The sequence below is a fragment of the Leucopleurus acutus genome (genome assembly GCF_964270905.1).
Source record: "Leucopleurus acutus genome assembly, chromosome: 11".
In the NCBI taxonomy this organism is placed as follows: domain Eukaryota; kingdom Metazoa; phylum Chordata; class Mammalia; order Artiodactyla; family Delphinidae; genus Leucopleurus; species Leucopleurus acutus.
This window is the reverse complement of record NC_139152.1, coordinates 89,631,520-89,653,638: the sequence shown is the minus strand read 5'-3', so window position 1 is coordinate 89,653,638 and position 22,119 is coordinate 89,631,520. Positions and strand designations below refer to the sequence as shown.

Genomic DNA, 22,119 nt, shown 5'->3' with positions numbered 1-22,119 from the left:
GGGTGACTGAATGGCCTACTCCTACTCCTATGTCTTGTACCTTCTTGGATTAGCAGACTGGTACCTGGAGACCAGCAGAATCCAGGGGCTGTTTGGATAGAAGGGCAATGACCAGTTCTATAGGTTGTCTAATATTGGGCTGGTAGCAGGGCAGAGTTAATAAAACGTACTAGATAGTGGTTGATGATCAAAGTAAGATGGCAGGGATATTTTGGGAGTCACTGTAAAGAGCACACAGGATTGGGAAGGAACCCTGACACCTCAGCTTGGGAACCAGATCTAGCTTTAATTAAATGTGTGATTCTGGACAACTCATTTCCCTTTGAGCCTCTGTCACAAGTAAATCAAGGGAATTTATTTTCTAACGTCCAGCACTCTGATCCATGGACCTGGGTGAAAGATGGTGAATGGACAACAAAAGACCCGTGTCTTGGGAGTGGGTGTGTGTGCTCTGAAGTGGATGGGTGAGCAAATGTTATTTGGCCTCTAAACACTGCTTAGAGGCTGTTCCCAGTGAGGGGGGAATGGGACATTCTGCCCACAGCAAGGGTCTCTGGTCACCCTGGCATCCAGGCCTTGAAGGAAGGAGAGAAGCTAGGCAAACTTAGGAACCACTGCTCCCAGCCTCTTCCCCTCCCAGCTCTCTGCTGACCATAGTGCGTCTCACAATGTGAAGGATTATTCCAGAGCAGGCAGGGAATGCATCTCCTGAACCTCTGCTTTTGTCTAATCTGCTTTTGCATTTGCTTGCCAGCTTCCAGGGGTTGCACAGTGGGTTTTTTGGGTTGTTATTGCTCTTGTTGGTCCCCTCTCCACCCACTCTTCCCTCCCCATGGCCATCTGAAGACATAAGCTGGTCCCATGACCAAGCTTGGGCAGCCAAGGGCAGCTGGCCAGGGCTGACTCTGAACATTACATAACCAGAATGCTGTGGATGTTTCCAAAATTGAATCCAAAGCAACAGGTTCCACAAACTTGGTACATCTAACCTCAGGCCTCAGGATGCAGGAATTATGAGGCCTGGAGGTCTGCCTCTGAGATGGTTGGTTACAACCCAGGGGCTGTGTCACTCCCCCTCTCAATTCTACCCATAAATTGTCTCCTCGGGAGTTTCAGGCCAGTGCGTCTCACACTCGTCCCCTCATTAGATGGACAAGCATTTACCAAGTCCCTGTTGCCTGCCGGTCCCACCCTAATTGCTGGGAATGCAAATGTGAGCACTGAGTACAAGGACTAGCAGTCCCCTGGGACCTGGGCACACCCTATCTCGGACTCCTGATTAGTCCTGCACATGTGTCTTCTCTCCCGCCTGACTATAGTTCCTAGACATAGGAACAGCATCTTCCTTGTGGCCTCCACAGCTCCTGGCACAGAGTGCTGCATGTAGGGAGGTGCTTACAAAGGTGGAGTGATGGACCAGCTGCCAAGTTGTTCAGGGTCGAGCCCCAGTCCTCTGTGCTGAGGCACTCAAACCAGCTCCTGCTTAGAAGTAACACAGCCCGTGTCCCAGGGCACTTAGAATCCTGAAATGCCTGAGCCAGGAGGGCTCTTAGGGGTACCCAGCCCAAACCTCACACTGTTGACGTATGGCAAAACTGAGCCCAGGAAAAGGGACAATTCTAAGGCCAGTGAGCCAAGTGAAGGAATGGAGCTGAGACTAGGAGGCAGGCTCCCTAGGTTTTGAATCTGATGTGCTTTTTCTTAGGGCATACTTCCTGAATGTGCTTCATAATGTTAACATCCTCACAAATATGCTCAGTTATGTGAACATGCTTTGTAAACGATGCTAACTGATGGGATGCAAGAAGACAATTAAAGCCGGGAAAATAGGGAGAGAGGGTGAAGTTCCTACTTTGGCTTGAGGTTCTTGTGATCAGCACAAGTTTAATGTAAAGTTTTGAGAGGTTAAACCTAAGTTGTAACCTCAGTGACTGCATAAAACCAGGAGGCATTGTTGAATCCTAAAACGTCAGACCTCGGAAGAGCCTGTAGAGACGATCTAGTCAACATCCCTCCCCCCATTTTACAGATGGGAAGACTGAGGTCCAGAGAGGGGCAGTGACTTGGCCAGTGTCTCATAGTTACTAGGTAACAGGGCTTTCTGCTGTCTGGTTCCAGAGCGCAGCTTCTTAACAGCTGCCTCTGAGGGACTCCACTGGCCCTGGCTCTGGGATGAAGCAGCCAGCACCACCACCACCACCTGTCCCTTTCTGCTGCCTCATCTATGCCCTCTCCAGCCAGGTGGAGGGGCTAGGGCTGGGGCTCAGACACTGAGCAAACACACACCCTAAGTCCAACCCCACTTGCCTCCATTGGCCAAGACTCTGACAAAAAAAACCCAAACCCTCCTGAATCCTGGGATCAGGCTGCTGTCACTCACCTTCATCTGCTTGATGGTGTAGACCAGTGTGCCAAAGGGCCCCTCCTTCACCAGCTTCTTCCCCACCACCTTGGCCCGGATCACTGTAGAAGAAGGCAAGACAGAGACAGGGAAGTTAGGGAGGCCTGAACCACTTTAGGGACCACATCTCAGGGTAGGCATCCAGCTCCCAGTATGTCTGGAATTGTTTTCTTTGTAATTCTGAAGCAACTAGAATAGATGATTGTGTTTATAAGAGCAAGCATTCAGGTAAGAGACACTGGGATGGGGGTGGGCAGGGAGGAGTGGAAGAGAAAGAGAAGACAGACATCTTTGGAGTTAATTTCCCTAAACGCTCATAGTTGCAGTCTGGAAATTTCTAAGGCTGTACTCACCCCTGGAGGAGTGACTCTGTGGTTTCACCATAATCCAAAATCTACTTCTCCTGTTAGAGCCTCCTGCCCTCATTCCATTGCACCTCTGACAATCCCATGGTCTCCCAGACCTATTCTCTTTCTACCAGGACCGCTTTCTGAGATCTACCTCATTTGGGACTCTTCCTTTGCATGCATCCTAATACACCCACAGGGTTGTGATGTACCCCAGTTTGACCTCCATGCCCCAGTTGGCACTCTGATGGGGCCCTTGGTCCCCAGCACTTAGATGGCAAGGGATGCAGTAGAGAGCAGCTCAATAAGGATGTGGTAGAGGAAGAAGCAGTTGGGAGCAGAGGCTTAGGAGCCAACCAGACTCTTCCGATCCCAGCCCTGTTCTTTATGGCTATTATGACTGTGGGCAAGTAACTTTGTTTCTGGCCTCCAATTTCCTCTTCTACAGAACAGGATAATAATGTTACCAGTTACCTGAATTGAAGGGATTGGGCAAGATAATGCGTGTGAACAACTCTCAGCACTATGTCTTGGACAGAGTGTATATTAATGTTATTAATGTCATCATTATTATCATCATCATTGATAAAAATGGGATGGGCTGACCCATGGAAGGATTGTTACTGGAAAAAATAGCTCCCATTTATCGCACACCTACTATATGCAAGAGTACATTTTACTTATTTACTCCTCACAACTGCCTTACAAGGTCAGTATTAGCATCCACATTACACAGATGAGGAAACTGACAGAGAAGTGAAACCATTTCCTCATTTTGAGCCTCAATTTTCTTATCTGTAAAGAGGATGTACTACCTATGTCAGGGAATTGGAATGAGGGTTAAGCAAAAAACCTTATGAAATTTCTTACTACAACATCTGGTAGAAGGGAGTTGCTCAGTAAATATTAGTCGACTATGTATACAAAAATAATTAGACAGACCCAGTGTGACACAGGCTGGAAGAAAGGCATTTACTACATGCAGTAAGAACACAGAGAAGAGAGGGATTGACCTGGAGATTATAAGAGGCTTCTTTTTCTATAGTATGTGAAGAAGCTATCTTCAAATATTTGTCAAACCAGCAAGTGGACAGATATTGAAGACAGAACTCAGAAACTGCAAAGAAGTTGCGTTCATTGGCTCAGCCAAAGAACAAGTCATCTAATAACAAGAACTAGCAACAAAGTCGGGGATTGAGGCGGTGCTGTCATGGGGGCAGAGAGTGTCTCCATCAAAGGGGGCTGGATGCTCTCATGCTAGGACTTTGACCAGAATGGAGTGGATTTTGCATTTATAGCAGCCGTGTTTGAATCACAAATTGAACTCTTCCAGCTCTAGGATCTTATCACTCTTTCTTACCTCGCATTGCACTTAGCCCAAAAAAGAGCAGGTGCTCAATAAATGTTTGTTAAACAGCTTACCCTTTACACACACACACACACCCCTACACACACACACCCCTACCTGCCTATTCTGGTAGCTCCGTTATCCTTCCCCGTTTTGGTTGTCCCACCATGTTTCTCAATTCCTTGTCTCTAATCTCTTAAAAATTTCCTTACTAGGAACCAACTCCCCTACCCCAGCTGAATCCTATCCTGTTTCTTCCCAGATGAGCTTGGAGCCTATTCTCCCAGTCAGACTTGAAGTTAGGATCCAGATGAATCAATGGCCCCTCCAAACCTTACTTGCCAGGGATGGCAAAACACGGAGCCCAGTGGCAAAGTTAGCAATTCAGCAGAGGCAGCTCAATTTGGGAAGAGGCAAGTGGCTGTTTCCAAGTCTGCTGTAAAAACGAGAGCTTGGCAAGATCCCAGGCCAAGTTCCCTAAAGATTCTGCCCCCACCTCTGTGTCTGACTTTGAAACAGCATCCTTGGCAGGGAGCCCTCCTCCCAGAGGCCCCAGGGACTATTTCCTCTACATTAACTCCCACAGGCAGGTTGTAACAGCTTAACTGTTGGGCAGAAGGCATGTCTGCCAGGACTTTCCTATTGATTCTTCCTGAATTGATTTGGCTCCATCTTCTGCTTCTTCATTAATACAGAAGGTAAAAGAAGGAGTGAGTCTTTGCCTTGGGAGGAAAAAAAGCAAAAAGGATTCCTTTAAATAGCAACGTCTACCCTTTCCTGGCTCAAAAATGGCTTGACTTCATTTAGACATAACATGTCATAATCAGACCTGTCCTATAAAGCTGGGTACTTCTGGAAGCTTCCGCATGCACAGTGAGTCAATTCCTTCCTTACCCCGAAATGGTCTGACCTTGGAACCTTTTCATCTGAGAATAGTTCAGGGAAAAGAGAGTAAGTTTTTGTAATCAGGAAGCCACATTTGAGTTTGAGTTCCACCATTACCATGCAGCCTCAGGCAAACCCCTGTGTCCCCAGAGCTCCTTCCTCCTAAATATCTCTGATTGTCTTGGCCCAGTGCCCATCACGTGGCTTATAAGTGATATACTTATTACTAGTAGAGCAGCAACATGACATAGCATTGAAGAGCCAGGTCCCTGGAGCCTGACTGCCTGGGTTTGAATCCCAGCACTGGTGCTGTGTGACCTTAGGAAAGTTACTAAGCCCCTCTGTACCTTTGTTTCCTAATCTATGACAGTATCTCATAAAGTTGCTGTGAGGGTTAAGTAGCACAAACACTGAGGACAGTGTGTGGCCCATCCCAAACCCTATGTGTTTGCTGTCACTGTTATTAGCATTACCACCACTACCATGACTTCTGTTATGTGTGTCCATCCAGAGTATCTTTAGGCTTCTAACATGCACTATAAGCTAAAACCTGGGGGTTCTGCTTAGGATGAGGAGAAAGGTAAGCTGATCAAAATACTCTGGTCTTGTAAAATTTCAGGGAGAGGTGGGGGAGCACACATTAACTTGTCAAAACAAACTTAAAGGTGTTATTTAGGCCTGGAGCACCCACTCCATCATAGGTACCTGTCCCATCTCATCATCCATAGTAGCCCAAGAGTGACCTGGCAGTACCAAACAAGATCCCATGGTCATGGTCCAGAAAGATTGAAGCAGAGATGACCCAGTGCAGAGGCCACACCAGCGTTCTCCTTACAAAAACAAAACTGCATTAAACTGAACTAAAATTAAATAACATTCTGCTCTCCCACATAGATTCGCAAAGTCCTTCCAAAGTAAAATCGCTGGCCAACCCCAAATCCGCCTATTTGGTCTGTGAATTAATGTCTTTATTTGCTTCAGTTTTTCCTCTGCAATTCAAATATGTGCTATTTTTTACTTTCCTGTTTGGCAATCAGGGTGCCCCCAAGGCGTTGGCTGGCCCAGGGACCAGAGTGAACAGGGGAGGTGCAGGGAGGTCACGGTTCAGCAACAACAGAAAACGGTTCCAAACTTGGAGCTGGCAGCACGTCTGGCTGTTCCCACCATCTTGATGTGGCTGGAAGCCCACTTTACAGACGGGCTTAGCTGGACACAGGTTTTCTTTATTCTCCTCCATGCTGTGGAGCGGCGCCCACGCTGTCTCCCTAGTGTCCTCCAGCAGGTAAACCTACGTGGGCGTGAACTGGGTTGGCGTCTGGGAAAATGGGTTGGGTACTGCTGGAGGTGACGACAAGACATAGAAGTCCCATTTCCCACCTCGTACAGTCTAGCGGGAAGGCAAAGTTTAAAAGTTCATGGCTAGCAGCAGTCAGAGAAGTGGGGGTGAGGTGTAGCCTGAATCTCAGTCTTGGAGCCTTTTATGCTCCTGGGCTTCTGAGTGTGGAGGTCAAAAGAAATATTTTAATGTAAAAGCATGTAAGAAGAAACTGACGAGGCTATGTATACTTATATTATTGGCACATAGATATATAAATGTATGTGGGGCCCTCTTAAATACATCATACACCTTAGGATCCAGGTACAAATGTATAGATCTATAGAATTATCTTTCCTTCCTTTAAATATTTTTTTTTATTGAGGGAGGAATAATAAGAGCTTGCAAAAACAAGGCACATCCCTTCCAGAAATAATTGTGTGCTGCCTGCCCCCACCCATCCATGGTAATGTAGGCCACAAGCAGCATAAGTTTTGAACAAAAACCAATTTTGATGCCAACAGGATTCTGCTTCCAGTGCAAGCTTACTGGTGTGTCCAGAAATTGCACATCTGCTGTTCATCGGAATATTCAAAGAGGGATAAAACACCCATGAGCTGGCCCCTGCCGCTCACCCTCTCCTTCCACCTCCCATCCAACTAGCTTCAATCAAATCCAGACCTTTCTACTCCAAACTGATTGTTGGACTTTCCTACCAGTGGGCTGGAAGGCTGAGTTTGGCTAGGTTTGGGAGCAAGGATCCCTTAACTGGATTAATGTACACCAACTGAAGACTCCAGATTCTGCCCATCTTAGCATCCTGTCAAGAGCAGTACAGATCCTCTCCATGATGTAGGAGTTGATTCAGCCATCTAGTGGGTGAGATACTACCTCTCCCCCAACCACACACACACATTGCCCCATACCAGTCTCTCAAAGGCCCTGCAGAATGATTTTGCTGGCTTAAGGTATGGTCTTCAGAAGAACAGTGAGGATAACTAAGGTACACCTGGCCAGTAGACAGAATGAATTTCTCCAAAAGCAGAAATCAGTGTTAGTGTCAACCCCAGAGAAGGTACTGTTCTGACGGCAGCAGGCAGGACCTAGGTAGGCACAAAAGCCTAGACCCTGGGCTCACCTGTCTTTCAGGCCTGGACTTAAGGAAGAGAGGGGTCTGGGAGTGTTAAAATGATGCCCACTCCCATGGAAGCACTCGAGAAATCAGGAAGGAGGGATGTCTGCAATCCAGCTTGTCTAATGGTCACCTGATGTTTATTTCCCAGTTGTCATCCTCACAGGATGGCAAAGGAAAGTTCCTTTCTGAGGCCAGCGTACTCACAGTAAAGGAGATCCCCCAGCCCACCTGGCTCAGCCACTAAGCAATTCTCACTTCCTGTGCGCTGTGGACAGCCTGCATTTTAGCCTCTGCAAGGAGGGCAGAGCCAGGCTCTCTTGCTTCTCCACCTGCTCACCCACTAATTCACCCTCAGCTCCTTGCCTTTCATTGCATCACATCAGTAAGTCTAGGGAAGAGGGGAGGAACTAGAACGCATTGGTAACAACTACCATGCATTGAACCCCGCTGATGTGCCAAGCAATGTGTACACGTTATCTCATTCTGTCCTCATGGCAACCCTATGAGGTGGCTTTTATTGTCCCCATTTTCCACCTATGGAACAGAAGATCAGATACCCTGAGGGCAGTTTTGCATCCCAGAGGGAAAAAGGAAATTGGTGTCCCCCAAGAAAGCAGACTGCCTCAAAACCTTTCCATGAGATTTGTACTGATTGCAAGAGTTCATCATCTTTCTGCACCTCCCCACCCCCACTGTCAGCGCTACTAAGCATCAGAGAGGAGGACTGTCCCTAGGAGGGAGGGCCCCCTTATAATCCCCCACTGACCTCCACATCTCCTTGACTACCCACTTTCCTTTCCAATCACTCACACATGTCCTCTGATTAGTAGTAGGAATCCACAAGTAATCACTATTAGCAGTGTAACAGAGTATCTATCATCTGTTTAGCATCCTGTGCTCCCTAGCAAGGTTTTTGTGGAAGGAAAACAACTTAGAAACCACAAAACCTGATGATCCATGAGGTTTCTCACAACACTATGAGTCTGAGGTTAATCAGAATGATTAATTAGATGAGACAGTGCACATGTAAAAAGGCACTTTGTAACCCTGAAGCTAAACAGATAATATACTGCCGTGTTGCTGATGGTGAGTACTTGTAGATTCTCAAATGCACTAATCAGAGGAAGACAACCAGGGACCCAAAAGATTCTTGCGATTCAGCATTTCTTCATTTGCTGAGATCTTTAGTATCCACCTCCAGGGCCTTTTCGAGCTCCTCCTCAGTTATCTGCTGCCTCTCTGGGCACTTTGATGACACTTTGATGATGTCCATGTTTGAGAAAAGGGCCTTAGGAATTAAGGGTGGGGGGCAGAGGCCTGAGGGGCCTGCCCTAACTGAATCTTTCTGGTTGCCAGCCCATTTCGTTATCACCACCCCAAACCCCAAAAGCCCCTCTAGAAAAACTCAGAAGCTCAAAGGTCAGATCAAGAAAACCCCTATGGAAGTGGCCATGATACACTGAAATGAACATGCATGCAGCACATGGGACCTGAATGAAGTCACTGCCCTGTCACTATGTGACCTTGGGCAAGTCACTTCCCATCCCAGCCTATAAATTGGTGTGATGATTACCAAGCTCAAAAGGTTCTTATGATGACCTAATGCCCCTCCTCCACTCTACCAAAGCAGCTCTCGTCAAGGTCACCCATGACCTCCATGGTGCTCAGTCCAGTCAGCAGTGGGTTCTTTGTCCTCCTCTTATTCATATCCAGCATGTGACGTTCATACCATCTGTACAACTGACAGCTCCCACATTTTTGCAACCTCCAACCCAGAACTCCCATGACCTTTGACTCATATAGCCAACAGTCTACATTTAGTCTACATCTATACCTAGAAGTCTAATAAGAGATCTCAGATTCAACCCATCTAAAACCAAGCTCCTAATAACGGCCCTCATCCACACCTAGGCCTCCCATCGGCCCCATCTCGGGAAATGGCAACTCGTTCCACACCAGCACCCCATCTCCTTCCTACTTTTTCTTCACCCCAAACAACCCATCCTCTCTGGGCCTTTGCCTTTGCAACTGCTCCTGCTGGAACACTCTTTCTTCTGTAGCCACAGGGCTCCCTCCCTCACCTGGTTTCAAATATCACCTGGTCAGGGTGCCTCCCCTGATCCCCCAACATCCCTCTGCCGAGCACTCCCTATATCTGCTGGCCAGCCTTACTGTGCTCAAAGCTCAAAGCACCAGCCACCATCTGCCATACTATACAGATCTTGTTTCTTCATTGATTATCTCCCCCCACTAGAATGGAAGCCTCATGAGCGGGCAGGGTCTTTGTTCCGTAACTGCTGTAGCCCAAGCAACCAGAAGAGACAGGCTCCACGTATTTGATGAATACGTGAAGCTAAAATTGCCACTCACATGGAGGGCAATTTTAAAAAAATAGATAAATAAGTCCTCTGAGCAAGTTCTGGCAAATGACCATGTCTTTCTGAGCCTTATTCCATCAGAAAGGGGATAATGGCAGGTCCCAGTTCTTAGGGTCAGATAAGCATCTGTCCAGTGATCGTTTACTGAGTATTGTGCTGGACTCACAGGAACCTGGAGATAAATGAGGCCCTGAAGGAACTCGGGGCCAGAGTTACAAAAGACAGGAAAGGAAACAGGTGAATGGCATTGGAGTCTGGCAGACACAGCTGGTATGCCACAAAGAGGGGTGAAGCCTGTCCCAGGGAAGGGTGTCGGGGGCTCCCTGGAGATGGCAGCTGATTTGGGTCTTAGCCCATTCTGGAGAAGAGACTCAGTATGCTTTATCTGAATCCAGAGGAAGCAGAAACCTGGACCAGACTTGGGGAGAGCCTAAGGAAAACAGCTGGGAGTGAGCAGAATCCCGCCTTTCCAGGAAGATGGCCCTAGAAAACTTGAGGGGTGTGGGCCGGGGGTGGGGGGCAGCCTGTGTGAGGAAGAATGCTCCTCAGAGAAGTCTCACAAGTAGGCTCTTCCTGCATCCTCCTCTGGTCAGTTTCAAAGGCCCTTTTTTTTGATGTCAAAGCCACAGTCAGACCCTTAAGATGCACTCCCAATCAAGATAGGGAGTCTCCAGTTCAAAGCCTGTCCTGACTAACTCTTTCCATTAAGTAAAAATATTAATTTTGGTTTTATTTAAGCAGGTTTTTTGGCGAGAAATGAACCCCTGCAGCTAAAAATAAACCCAAGTACACACACAGTCAGAAAAATCTGGAGAGCTGCAAATCATTTCAACCCAAGTTTCCATCTCAGAGAAAGCTATTAAAACCCAGAGGATACTAAAACTTCTTTCTGCACAGAGACTCTTGTTTCTCAGTCCTTGCCTGTGTGCTGGGGTCCCCCAGGCAAGACTGTCCTAGGGATGTCCTGTCCTGGGGCTCCTGGCAAAGGGGAGGAGGCGCCTGGCAGCGTCCTAGCTCTCCTCACCTTGTAGGCACTGGATTTCTGCTTGAGCAGGCCAGGAAACACACAAGGGCCCCCTCTGACATCTGTTGTATGTGAAACGAAGGGGCCAGAGAAGGGAGGAAAGGGAACACAGGCCCAGAAAGGTCAAGTTGCCTGGAACTTTGAAATGATTTAAAAGGGAACACAAACAAAATCTACATCTCACTCCTGCTTTCATGTTTTAAGTGGTGACCTCAATTTTAAACTTTTAAAAGACAAAATTTAAGAGTCACTACCTGGGCACATGCCTAGACTTGGGATTAATACATTTCATTTCTAACCCAACTACTTGTAAAGTCAGCTACTCTCAATTTCTGCCAGTGGCCACAGCCAATTTGGGGGAAGGATAAGGATCATTTGGCCTAGGACAGGGCAAAGTCCCAGGGCTGGCTGGTTCTTGGATTCGGGTCTGACTCACCTGGGGCCAATGACCAACTTTGAAGAGATATGGTGTTTGTGTGCTCTGGGTTTCTAGGAGGCCAGTAAGGCAACTGCCCCAAAGTATTCACCAAGCATGGCTAGAGTCACAGAGGCTTTTGCTCTGCAAACTATGGTCAGCAGGGGAGTGTCAATACCCCAGAGCACAGAAAATGGGAAAGGTGGTCCTTCTCCCAGAACCCCCCACATTCTCCCAAGAACAGATAGGAGCAACAATCCACATACATCCCCACCTAAGCCTCCCTGGTTTCCCAACATCAAAAGGATTATTCTGAAGAGCTCAGCGACATATATCCTGCTGTCCTGAGCTGGGACCCCACCTCAGGTCCTACCCTCCACAGCCTCCATCACCCCCACTGCATCCCCCCACTACACTGACCTTTCCTGTGATGGCCCTCGTCTCCGTGAGGATGACTTTCTCCTCGTGCCTCTGTTCACACATCTGTCTTCCTGCAAGACCCACCCAGCTGAAATGCCACCTCCTCCTGGAAGCTTTCTGTCCATCCCAGGCCTTACTAATTTCTTAATGATCAGTTCCTTGGTGCTCACTAGCCTGAGATACTAGACAGTAGGGGCTGCATCTGGGACTTCAGCACCTAGAATGTGGCAGGGGTCCCCCAAGAATGTTTGTTGAATGAAGGAATGATTAGAGGAATTAATGATGCTGCAGGAGAGAATCAAAGGTAATAAAATAAAGGGAGACAGGGATGGTTTCATGTTTAGGCTCTTGGAGTGGGAGTCAGGAGCCCTAGCTCCTAAGGGTCACCCAGAAAAGAAGAGGGAGGCAGGGAAAAGCATGAGAAGCCGAAATGGGACCCTGATCCCCAAATACTGAAGATTCATATCCAAAGAGGTGAGTCACGGGGTCCTATTACAGGACACCCCAGTTAACATGTCTCTGCAGAGGGTCAGTACCCAAATTCCGCCCACAGATGAGAAACCCAAGGCTCAGCATCCTAAAGAGGTCAGTGGTACCCACCCCTTCTCCTTCCTCCTCCTCCTCTCCCTCTCCCTCCTCCTTCTTCTCCTCCTCCTCCTCCTCTGTCATGAGTACTTGGAATTAATTCATTCACTCGTGCTATTCATTCAGAAGTGTTTGAGGGACTACATGTCTCAGGTCCTGTGCTATGCCTTGGGGTTCAGCAGTCAGCAGGTAGAGGGAGTCCCTACCTCAAGGAAGCTTATTTCTATCTTGTGAGATGAGAAGCCAGGTGGTCCTAGTCAGAGAGCCACAGGGGCATGCAGCAGACACACCCTGCCAAGCTAGGCACACTCTGTGTTTGGGGCGCTGACACTCCCCTCCTGACCACGCTTTGCAGAGCAAAAGCGATTCTGATTATGCTCGGTGAACACTGTGGGGCCGTCACCTTAGGGGCCTCCTAGAAACCCAGATCACACAAACACCATCCCTCTTCAAAGATGGTGCTCACTCCCCAGGTGAGTCAGCCTTGAATCCAGCCCTGGTGGTACTGTGGACATGTCTGGGGGAGACGTCCTGCCTGAGCTGGGATCTGAGAAATCACCATAAGTTAGCCAAGAAAAAGAGAAGCAAAAGGCCTTCAGGTAGAGGAGGGACCAGAGGCAAAGGCCTGGAGGTGGGAGAGCCTAACCTGTCGTTACAATGACAGAAAGCAGAGTGTGCGACAAGGGGCAGGGGACGGTGGAAGCCAAGAGGTAGGCAGGGATGCTTGGCTTGTGTGTGTGGGGGTCTTGCTCCAACGTGTGACAATGTTATTTCTCAGGGGGGTTTCCACTCTTTGAGGGCAGTGATGGAGACTTATCACTTTGTCCCTGCCAGCAGCCCTGAGGATAACATGTGCCCAAATGGGTAGGTGCCCAGGGCCTCAAGAAACCCTTAGAAACAAGACCAGGCCTTGTTTGCCCCACTTGGCATCAGACTCACCAGTGATCCCATTCCAGTTCACATCCTATTTATGATCTTCAAAGTTAAGATTTAATGAATCAGTCTCCCCCACACCCTCCTCTCAAGCCCATTAACCTCTTCCAGCAGTTTTCCTTGGGTGTTTTGTCTGGCTCAGCTCCAGTGTGTCCCAGAATCCAGAGGGCATGCCAGCCTCTGGAAGGTTCCACCCCACTCAGTTCAAGAGGTCCACTGTCATGCAGGCATATGGGTGAGGGGTGCCCAGAACCCCTCCCTCCGAGAGTTCCAGCCCTCCCCGGGGGCCCATGGGAAACTTTATCCCACACAAGAGGCCACCAGAATAGCATCCTGGTCTTCAACCACGGCCCCTTTGAAGCAGTGCCCAGAAAAATACCACGCCGACGAATGGTTCTCAGAACTTGGAGCTTTCAGGTCAGGTCATTTTGTGAGACCAGAACAGCTGGCAACATCTCAGGAGTCGTCTGTAGCATTTATTTTACTTTTCTGCTAATTGGGATTTGTTTGCTAGGAGAGCTGAGGGCCTCCAGGATAGGTCCAGGAACACAAAGCCGAGGGACCATTAAGCCAAGGGACTTCCCTTGTTTGCACACCAGACCTGCAGATGGGTCTTTGCAGACACAGTGAATCTGTTCCCAAAATGCATCAAGGACGGTGGGAGACTTTGTTGTGATTTGAACAAGCAGCAGTGTCTGCTCTCTGCTCCGTCTCTGGGGATTATACAGAACAGATACCAAGAAGACCCTGGTACATTTATAACTTACCCTTTGGGTAGCTTGTAAAACAGTCAAGGCTTCTCCGTCCTCTCTTTAACTTCAGTCAGAAAGACTGTGGACACCAAATGGACATAGCTTGGAGGGTCCCATTGAAAGCAGGTGCTTTCCCATCACAGCTTACTCGGAACCTCCCCGCCAGCTCACAACCACGGTACCCAGGTAGTGGGCACTCAGACCAAGACAGGTATGAAAAAAAACAAGGCCAGACTACAGGTTTTCAAGCTCTAAGCCAGTTACCAGGGGTAGCTAGCCCTGAGGGTGTGGAGGAATGGCTGGAGATAAGGTCTAAGTGCCTTTTAAGGAGGCCAATCTCCATTTTCAAGAAAATAAGTAAGTAAAGAATGCTAACTGCTGCCCTTTTTGATCAAAGTGAGTAATGGCAGAATTTTATAAAGTCAATCCTTGGTATTTTTGAACAGCCTGCCCTGACCTAACAGCGTGATTGGGTGATGGTGTCAGTAGTAAAGAAGACCACCTACCCCTTGAACACCTTCTGAGTACAATCCATAGTGCCTGAGCCTCTTGTTCACTCAGTAAGTAACTCCTGAGTGACTACCACGTGCCAGGCACTGTGTCAGGTGGTGGAAACACGTAGGAAACAAAACCTTACAAATGTTATACCTAATCCTTAAAACCAACTTGCAAGATATGTAGCATGATTTCCACTGGGTCAATAAAGAAAACATGACTCAGGAGAGAGAAGAAACATGTCAGAGGTTACACGGCTAGGAATTAAATCCACATACACCTGACAGCAAAGCTCACTCATCTTCCTACAACTTGACATTGCACAAACCTGGACATTCAGCCAGGAAGTCGAATGCTTCAGAAATTCAGAGAAAAGGAAAATTCTTAAGGCTGAATTATCAGAGAAGGACTCATATAAACCAAGATGCTGAGAACTTCGAGGTGGGGTTAACTTCCCAAAACAGAGAAGTCCAGTAAGCAGCCTAAAGCTTCGTGGTTTGGGGAGGGGAGCACCAGCCTGAGGACCACGGAGAACGGGGGGAGGGGCAGGGGGAGGGGGTTGAGGAACAAGCAAACTTTTCTGGACAACTTATCCGCAGCCCTGGTCTAATCCTGCTCAGCTGCAAGGCCTCGGGGGCCTTTGTACATGTCATTCCCTCCGCATAAAACCTTCTGCTTCCCTTTACCTGGAACTCCTATCCATCTTTTTTTTTTTTTTTTTTTAATTTTATTGGAGTATAGTTGATTTACAATATTGTGTTAGTTTCAGGTGTACAGCAAAGTGATTCAGTTATACACATACATATATTCATTCTTTTTCAGATTCTTTTCTCATATAGGTTATAACAGAATATTGAGTAGAGTTCCCTGTGCTCTACAGTAGGTCCTCTTTGGTTATCTATCTTATATATTGTAGTGTGTGTATGTTCATCCCAGGCTCCTGATTTATCATCCCCTTCACGTTTCCCCTTTGGTAACCATAAGTTTGTTTTCTTTTTTTTTAAATTAATTTATTTTTGGCTGCATTGGGTCTTTGTTGCCGCGCGCGGGCTTTCTCTAGTTGCGGAGAGCGGGGGCTACTCTTCGTTGCGGTGCACGGGCTTCTCATTGTGGTGGCTTCTCTTGTTGCAGAGCACGGGCTCTAGGTGCACGGGCTTCAGTATCCTATCCATCTTTTATATTTCAACTCAAAGGACACTTCCTTGGAGGAAGCTTTCCTTGACCCCTCCCCCGACATCAGACTAGAACAGGACTCCTGTTATACCTTATCATAGTCCCCGGTTTGTGAGTATATGTTTGTGCATTCATTTGAATAATGTATCATTCCCCTCCTCCCACACACACACACACTAAACTGTGCTGGGATCATGCCTTGTTTTGCTCACCATTCTATCCCCAACATCTCACACAGTACCTGGAACATAGTAGGTGCTCAGTAAAAATTGCTGGGTGAATAGGCACTTGCATCTATTCCCAGCTCCCTGAGAGTCTCCCATTAACCTTCCTCTACTGTGCAGCCATTCCACCTGTGTAACTAGCTGTAACTTTCCAAAGCCAATTCCTCTGCCAGGAGCTGACCAAGCATACGTTGGTTTTGATCATGGAAAAAGAAGAAGGAGGGTGTTCCAGGCAGGGGGAACAGCATGAGCAAGGGCACAGAGGTGAAACTGAGCCTGGAGTGTCAGAGTCACATGGCTCAGGGACCATGAAGACCCTGGAGAGGCTTTAGAGAAGCCTGGAGGGAAGGCTGAAGAGAAGCAGAGGAGGCCCGTTAGCTCATTCCAGCCCAAGCAAATGGCAGGTTCTCTGGGTGACGGGAGCTTGAATGCGGGCCTTCTCAGGACTGCCCACAAACTGGGTCTATAGACAATGAAGTTGCTTCTCTGGGCCCAGGTCCTCAGCCCCCTGACCACCCCCGCCCCCCAGTCCTGTCTTGATACCCTTGCACTTGCCGCACGCAGGCTTAAGGGTGTCCTGCAGAAGGGACTTCTGAACTGGCTCTTCCCAGCTGGGCAAGAGATGTAACTCTTCAAGCCTTGCTTTCCTCATTTTGAAGAAAGGTGAATAGCATATTTGTGAGGATGGAAAATAATAAAGATAGAAGCCACCTGGCAAACGTTTTCCAGAATAAACCCAAATCCCCTTCTTCCTACCCTCCCCCACCCCCATCACTTCCCAACATGCAGGCTCATTCCCTCCCAGCAGAGTTGCCTATGGACCAAATGGTATCAGTGAGTGTTAGGAACATGGATAACTCCACAAGCACTTTCCAGATCTTGTGCAGGTCCCTATCCAGCCGCCGGAATGGCACCCTGCACCGGACCAGACCCAGTCATGTTTTCTGGTTCTGTGGACCACCCAGAGTGCACCTCTCCTGACAGATCATCTGTCTGGCTGCATTCTCTGAAGGAGGGCTGGCCCGATAAGCAGTGCATGTGCTAGGTCACAGCTAGCACTGTTGCTGGATGCTGGGTGGCCACGGAGCACCCCCGGTACAAGTGACCTCCCACCACCTCTACTGCACATCTGGCAGCGCTTTGCAGTCGTGACATGACGCCCAGAACTGCTTACTCTGTCTGTCCGTGGGCAGCTCATACTAAAAGTTTGGCTGAGATAGTCTCTAAAGCACATCTCCAACCAATGTCCATAGATGTTGCTGACTAGAATGACACAGAGCAAATAGGGACACGTTTTCCTTGATATGCCAGCGCTTTTGGAGAATAAGTAATGGGAGTATCAGAGATGAAGACGTTTGGCCAGACACTGCCATAAGAAGCAGAAGAATGGTCAGCTTTCCCTATTGGTAAGAATCCTGCTGTCATTCATTATAACACTAATTAAGTACCATCTTAATTATAATAGGTGCCGTCACCCATCAAGCACTTACTGTACACATTCCGTGCTCAATGCTTGGATTATCCCATTTGAGCTTCATTAAGACCCTGTAAAGTAAGTGCTGTCATTAGCCCCATCTTGTAGAAACTGAGGCTTGTAGTGAGTAAGTGACTTTCCCAAAGTCATCTAAGTAGGAAGCGGTGGACCCAGCATGCCAGCCCAGGCAGCCTGACTCTGGAGCCGCTGCTTTCCACCACTGGGTCATACCTCCCTTCCAAAAGCACATGTGTGACCACAGTGTAGGGGGACAGGCACATTTCTCAGGCCACAAATTCTAGGTTGGGTGGGACCTTCACAGTCACTCAATGGAACCTCCTTCAAATTTCTTCTACAGTCCTATCATCCCAGGGTTAGTCTGGTAACTATGCAACATCTCTGACCTAGGTCAGCCTGTTCCATGTTGAGCCATTTCTTGACTGTTCTAAAATTCTTCTTTATACTGCCTCCCTGTGGCTTCCTCCAACTAGCTGACATCTTAGGCTTACAAGAAACAAGATATATGAAGAACATGGTCATGTGCCCAACATCGTCTCCAAGATAAGGATTTTCATAGATTTTGATGGCCTTTCTCCACATGATTCCAAGTCTCCTTCTCTGTCTCACTTAGGGCCTTTAGCTCCCTACTTGTGTTGGTGGAGGGTGGATGCAGATTTCCCAAGGGCTGCTGATCAGTGTACAAAGTTGAGAGAGACTTCACCCTCCCCACTCTGGATGCTTTTACTGCTGGTAATGAAGTCTAAAACTTCACCACCATCCATTAAAAACCCCTAGTGTTTTCAAAACAGATTCTGTCTCCGAACTTTGACATGATTTAATAAGTAACTCTACCTATTCCACTAAATAACTGTACTTTTTTGGTTGTGGAAGTAAAGAAATTTGGGGTGGAGGGAGTCTTATTACACAGAAAGTATTGAGTAGTAGAAAGAGCCCTGGGCCAGGAGTTGGGAGCCAGATTCTCTTTCTGGTTCTTCCACTAATTTGCTATGCGAGTTTGACAAATCACTTTCTTCTCAGAGCCCTACTAGTTTTCTATTCTGCAAAATAAAGGGGTTGGACTGGATGTATTCTAGGGTTCCTCACAGCCTAAGGGGCTAAGGTTATTTTACCATCACCTTATATCTCTAATTTATACATTTCCCCTGGGTCCTACTCTCTCCATTGGTAATAAGCCAGGATATCACATATTCTCCCTATTTACTGGGTCTAGAATCACATTTCTGAAGAGTTGATCAAACTTGAGTAAGTAATTAGGATGCTTCAGGTGACTCTTCTGGCCTTGTCTGAAAAGTCCTTCTTGGCCTGTTATCTGTCTGGATGATCTGAAGTTGCCAAAACTGGGGATAGCAGCATGGACAGAACTGGCTCCTAAGTCACCCACTTGGCCCATCAACTGCACAATTTGAGTCACCCTCACCAATCTGTTTTCTTTATGAGCCATTGTCTTATTTTTGTAGTAACATACAATTTTCCAGGCTGACAGTCCAGCAAAGAGTTTATTTCCAAGAACGTAAACAAACCTGGGATAACTTCAGCGGTTAAAGTCATTATGGGAGCACTGTACATTAATGCCAGGTAGGGCCTCCTGCTCTGAATGTGCCCATGTCTTTCCTGCAGAGGATTCTAAAATATGCTGAGAAGAAGTCTTCTGCCTTTAATCTCCCAATTGTATATTAACATACAAGGTAATGAAAATGTCTCCAGGATGGCATCTCCATGGGGAATATGCTCTAATGACCTCACGTGTACTAACTGGGGATAATGCCACATCCATGAAGATAAAATCCAGCCACCCTTGCCCTGCTGATTTAGTTTGACAATAGCTAAGACAGTGATCTAATAGACATGCAGATTCTCCAGCCCACTCCAATGTTCTAAGTAACGTTAACTCCCCTCTCCTATAGAGTAGGATGGGGCACTATCCACCCCCATCCTCCCTGGATAGCTTATTTCAGATACTCCTTGAGCTGTTCCGAAAAGCTGTTCTTCAAATAAGAGGGAGCCTCTCTTCTACCCAACCTGGGACCCCCACCCCTCCCTGAAGGGCATAAAGGCCAAACTGCCACCTTGATCTCAACTTCAACCTCAGTCCAACCTGAACCCAGCCAAGCTGCATCCCCGTCCCAGAGGTTTTCTGCTTTTGAAACAGAAGGAATATTCAATATTTTTCACTCTGTCAATATTTTTACCTTCATCTCCATCCTCCTCCCTTCTGCTCTCATGCCCCTGGTTGAGGCGGGGGACAAGGGAGTTTTTTTTTTTTTAAGACCAAACAAAAACAAAGCCCGGCCCAGGCTGAGGCCAACAGATCGTGATGTTCTGGGTGGATTTTGCGTGCCAGCAAAGACCATCAGCAAGATCTACAGGAAGCACCTTGCAGAATCCACTCGGAGAAGCAGAGGCCACCAAGAAGTGCAAGGCAGATACACTCCGCTCCATGTCACTGGGTCTCGAGGCTGGGGTACAGGAAATGGCTGTGGGATTCCAGGCCCTCTGGAGGGCAAACACACAACTGGCGGGGGGCGGGGGGGGGGGGCTTGCAGATTCCTCTGGTATTTTCCATTGGGAGTTTCTTTAATTTGTATATCTGTTCCGAACGGCGAACTGCCTGTGCGTGATCGCTGCAGAGGGGACCCAATAAAAAAGGTCAAAGGCAGCTTCCCAAGGGTCTGTTCTAGGGTTTAGCAGAAGCTACATTTTCTGTGAAAGAAGGACACGTCATGCAGTGGTCAAGAATGTGAGGACTTGGGCACCAAAGAACCTAAGGTTGAATCTCAGCTCCAACTTCTACAAGCTGCAGACTCTTGGGCAAATCATTTAACCCCTCTCAGCCTTGTCCGGTTGTCAGGATGAAGTGAGACACTGAACGTAAGGAACTTTGCACAGTGCCTGGCAAGCAGCAACCTCAATAAACAGTGGTGGTGATTATTATTTCATGAGAGGCCCCCTTTCCCAAGGTGGTGAAGAGGCTGGAGGACAGTAGGAGAAAGAATGAAACAGTTGCAAGAAGAGAGAAAAAAAAAATGCAGAATACTAGCTGGGACCCATATAGGGCGTTGCAAGCCCACAGCCTAGCTGCCAACCTTTCCCTTGTGAAACGTCGGCTGCCCCACTTACTCTTGTTTGGGGCATTGTGATTTCAGGTCAGGTTGAAGCAAGGGACATTAACTGGTATCAGTCCAAGTGGAATGAACAGCCCAGAGCAGTGCAGAGAGGCCCAGCAGGAGGCAGGGAGAGGAAGCATTGCTCGAAATGCTAATGAGTAATTAAGTCCTTCAGGGTCACATCCTAGTCCCTTTCTACCCGGGGGCTGGAGGAGTTTGGATGGGCCCAAAGTGGTCTGTTAGAGTGTGTGGGTAGCCCCCAAACCTTCCTTGCACAGAAACTGTGCGTGTGGGAAGCCAGCCTTGCTGTGCAAAGTGAGGACTGAGAGCCATGAAATTGGCAGGCCTGCTCAGGCCAAGGTCAGCGGCCAGAGCCCAGCATTGTTCTGGCCGGACGAGGGACCGGCCAGCAGCCAGCATTCTGTGGGGAGGCCATGGTAGAGGAAAGGCCAGATGCAGTCCAATTAGGGTCTGATGGAAACCAGGCCCATTTTTCACGAAACAGGAGGTGGGTGGCCCTGCTGTGGAGGGGACACTGGCTAGATGGAGCATGTAGCACCCATCAATCCCCAGGTCGAGCGGCATGCCTGGATGTGGGTACAAGAAATGCCAAGGGTGCCCCTGACCCCTGTCTCTGCTGTAATGAAGTGCCAGTTGGGAGCCAGCTGGGCAAAGGGAACATGTCTCCACGCTCCGTCCGCTGTTTGGTAACAATTATTGGTATTCTTTCAGCACCACCAGGAATAGTATGCTGGGGGCAGTTCTTTGAACCACCAGGCATGACCAAGAAAGGAAGGTCCAGATCGAAGAGGGCACCAGTTTTAATGTTCAGCACGAGTCCTGCGTCTCTGGCTTTGGACTGGAGTTAGCAGTGGTGGGCACGGGGCCTGCTGAGGAGCGCTGAGCTGAATTTCGCGATTCCTTTTTTTATCCCTGCCCCTGCTCAGCAGTACGCTCTGGCAGGTGGAAATGGTGCCGGTTTCAGCTGGTCCCTTGTGCCAAGTTCAAGTCTACTATAGAGAGCAAGCCAGTGGTCTCTACTTACCCCCCAAGGCTACCTCTGGGGTAGTGGGGAGGTAAGGAATGATTGGTCCCCCAAGACCCTTGGTTTTGTCCTGCTCTCCCCCTTCATGGGAATCCTAATAAGATAGGAAGAGTGTGCATTTCCTCATGTGACTATCTCCCACAGCTTGGCCAGTGGACTCTTCGGTCCTCATACCACTCCCCTCTGCTGTCCCCAGCAGTGAATCTGGAAAGGCTCAGTGCAGCATGCTAGTGAGCCAAACACATGGAAGCAATGCGTGTGGGAGGGTGATGCAGTCTGTCTCCCAGGACCAGGCTGGCGAGTCTGTGGTGGGTAGACAAGAAGTCCCAGCTGAGCTGCGAAACCACGGTGCCAGCCACCTGGACCACTAAGCACAGAGTAGCCACGGGCAAGTCAATCCCATCCCTGGGCCTGTTTCCCCAACTGGGAAGCAAAGGTATTGCATAATGGCCCTTAAAAATCTATGAGTCCATACGGCCCTGCCTGTGGTCTGGAAAGTTCATCTAAACAGACAGGAGAACCTTCTTTAAATTCTGGTCCTTCCTTCCTGGGTGCACACCAGTCGGCAAGTGGCTGGATTGCTGACCTTCTTCTGAGGCTCTAACGCAGCAGCCAACAGATGGCAGAATCTCCCAGAGGCTTATA

At 48.3% G+C, this 22,119-nt stretch overlaps 2 protein-coding genes across 2 annotated transcripts in view; one reads left to right on the top strand and one right to left on the bottom strand.

Annotated features, from left to right (window-relative positions):
* The window catches only part of SYN3 (synapsin III), a 460,653-nt gene that overhangs the window by 176,834 nt on the left and 261,700 nt on the right, over positions 1–22,119 (top strand). The window lies entirely within an intron of this gene.
* Positions 1–22,119, bottom strand: part of TIMP3 (TIMP metallopeptidase inhibitor 3) — a 57,099-nt gene that overhangs the window by 10,568 nt on the left and 24,412 nt on the right. Inside the window, exon 2 of the mRNA XM_082851138.1 lies at positions 2,381–2,463. Within this exon, the coding sequence (XP_082707264.1) occupies positions 2,381–2,463 (83 nt within the window). The remainder of the gene's footprint in view (positions 1–2,380; positions 2,464–22,119) is intronic.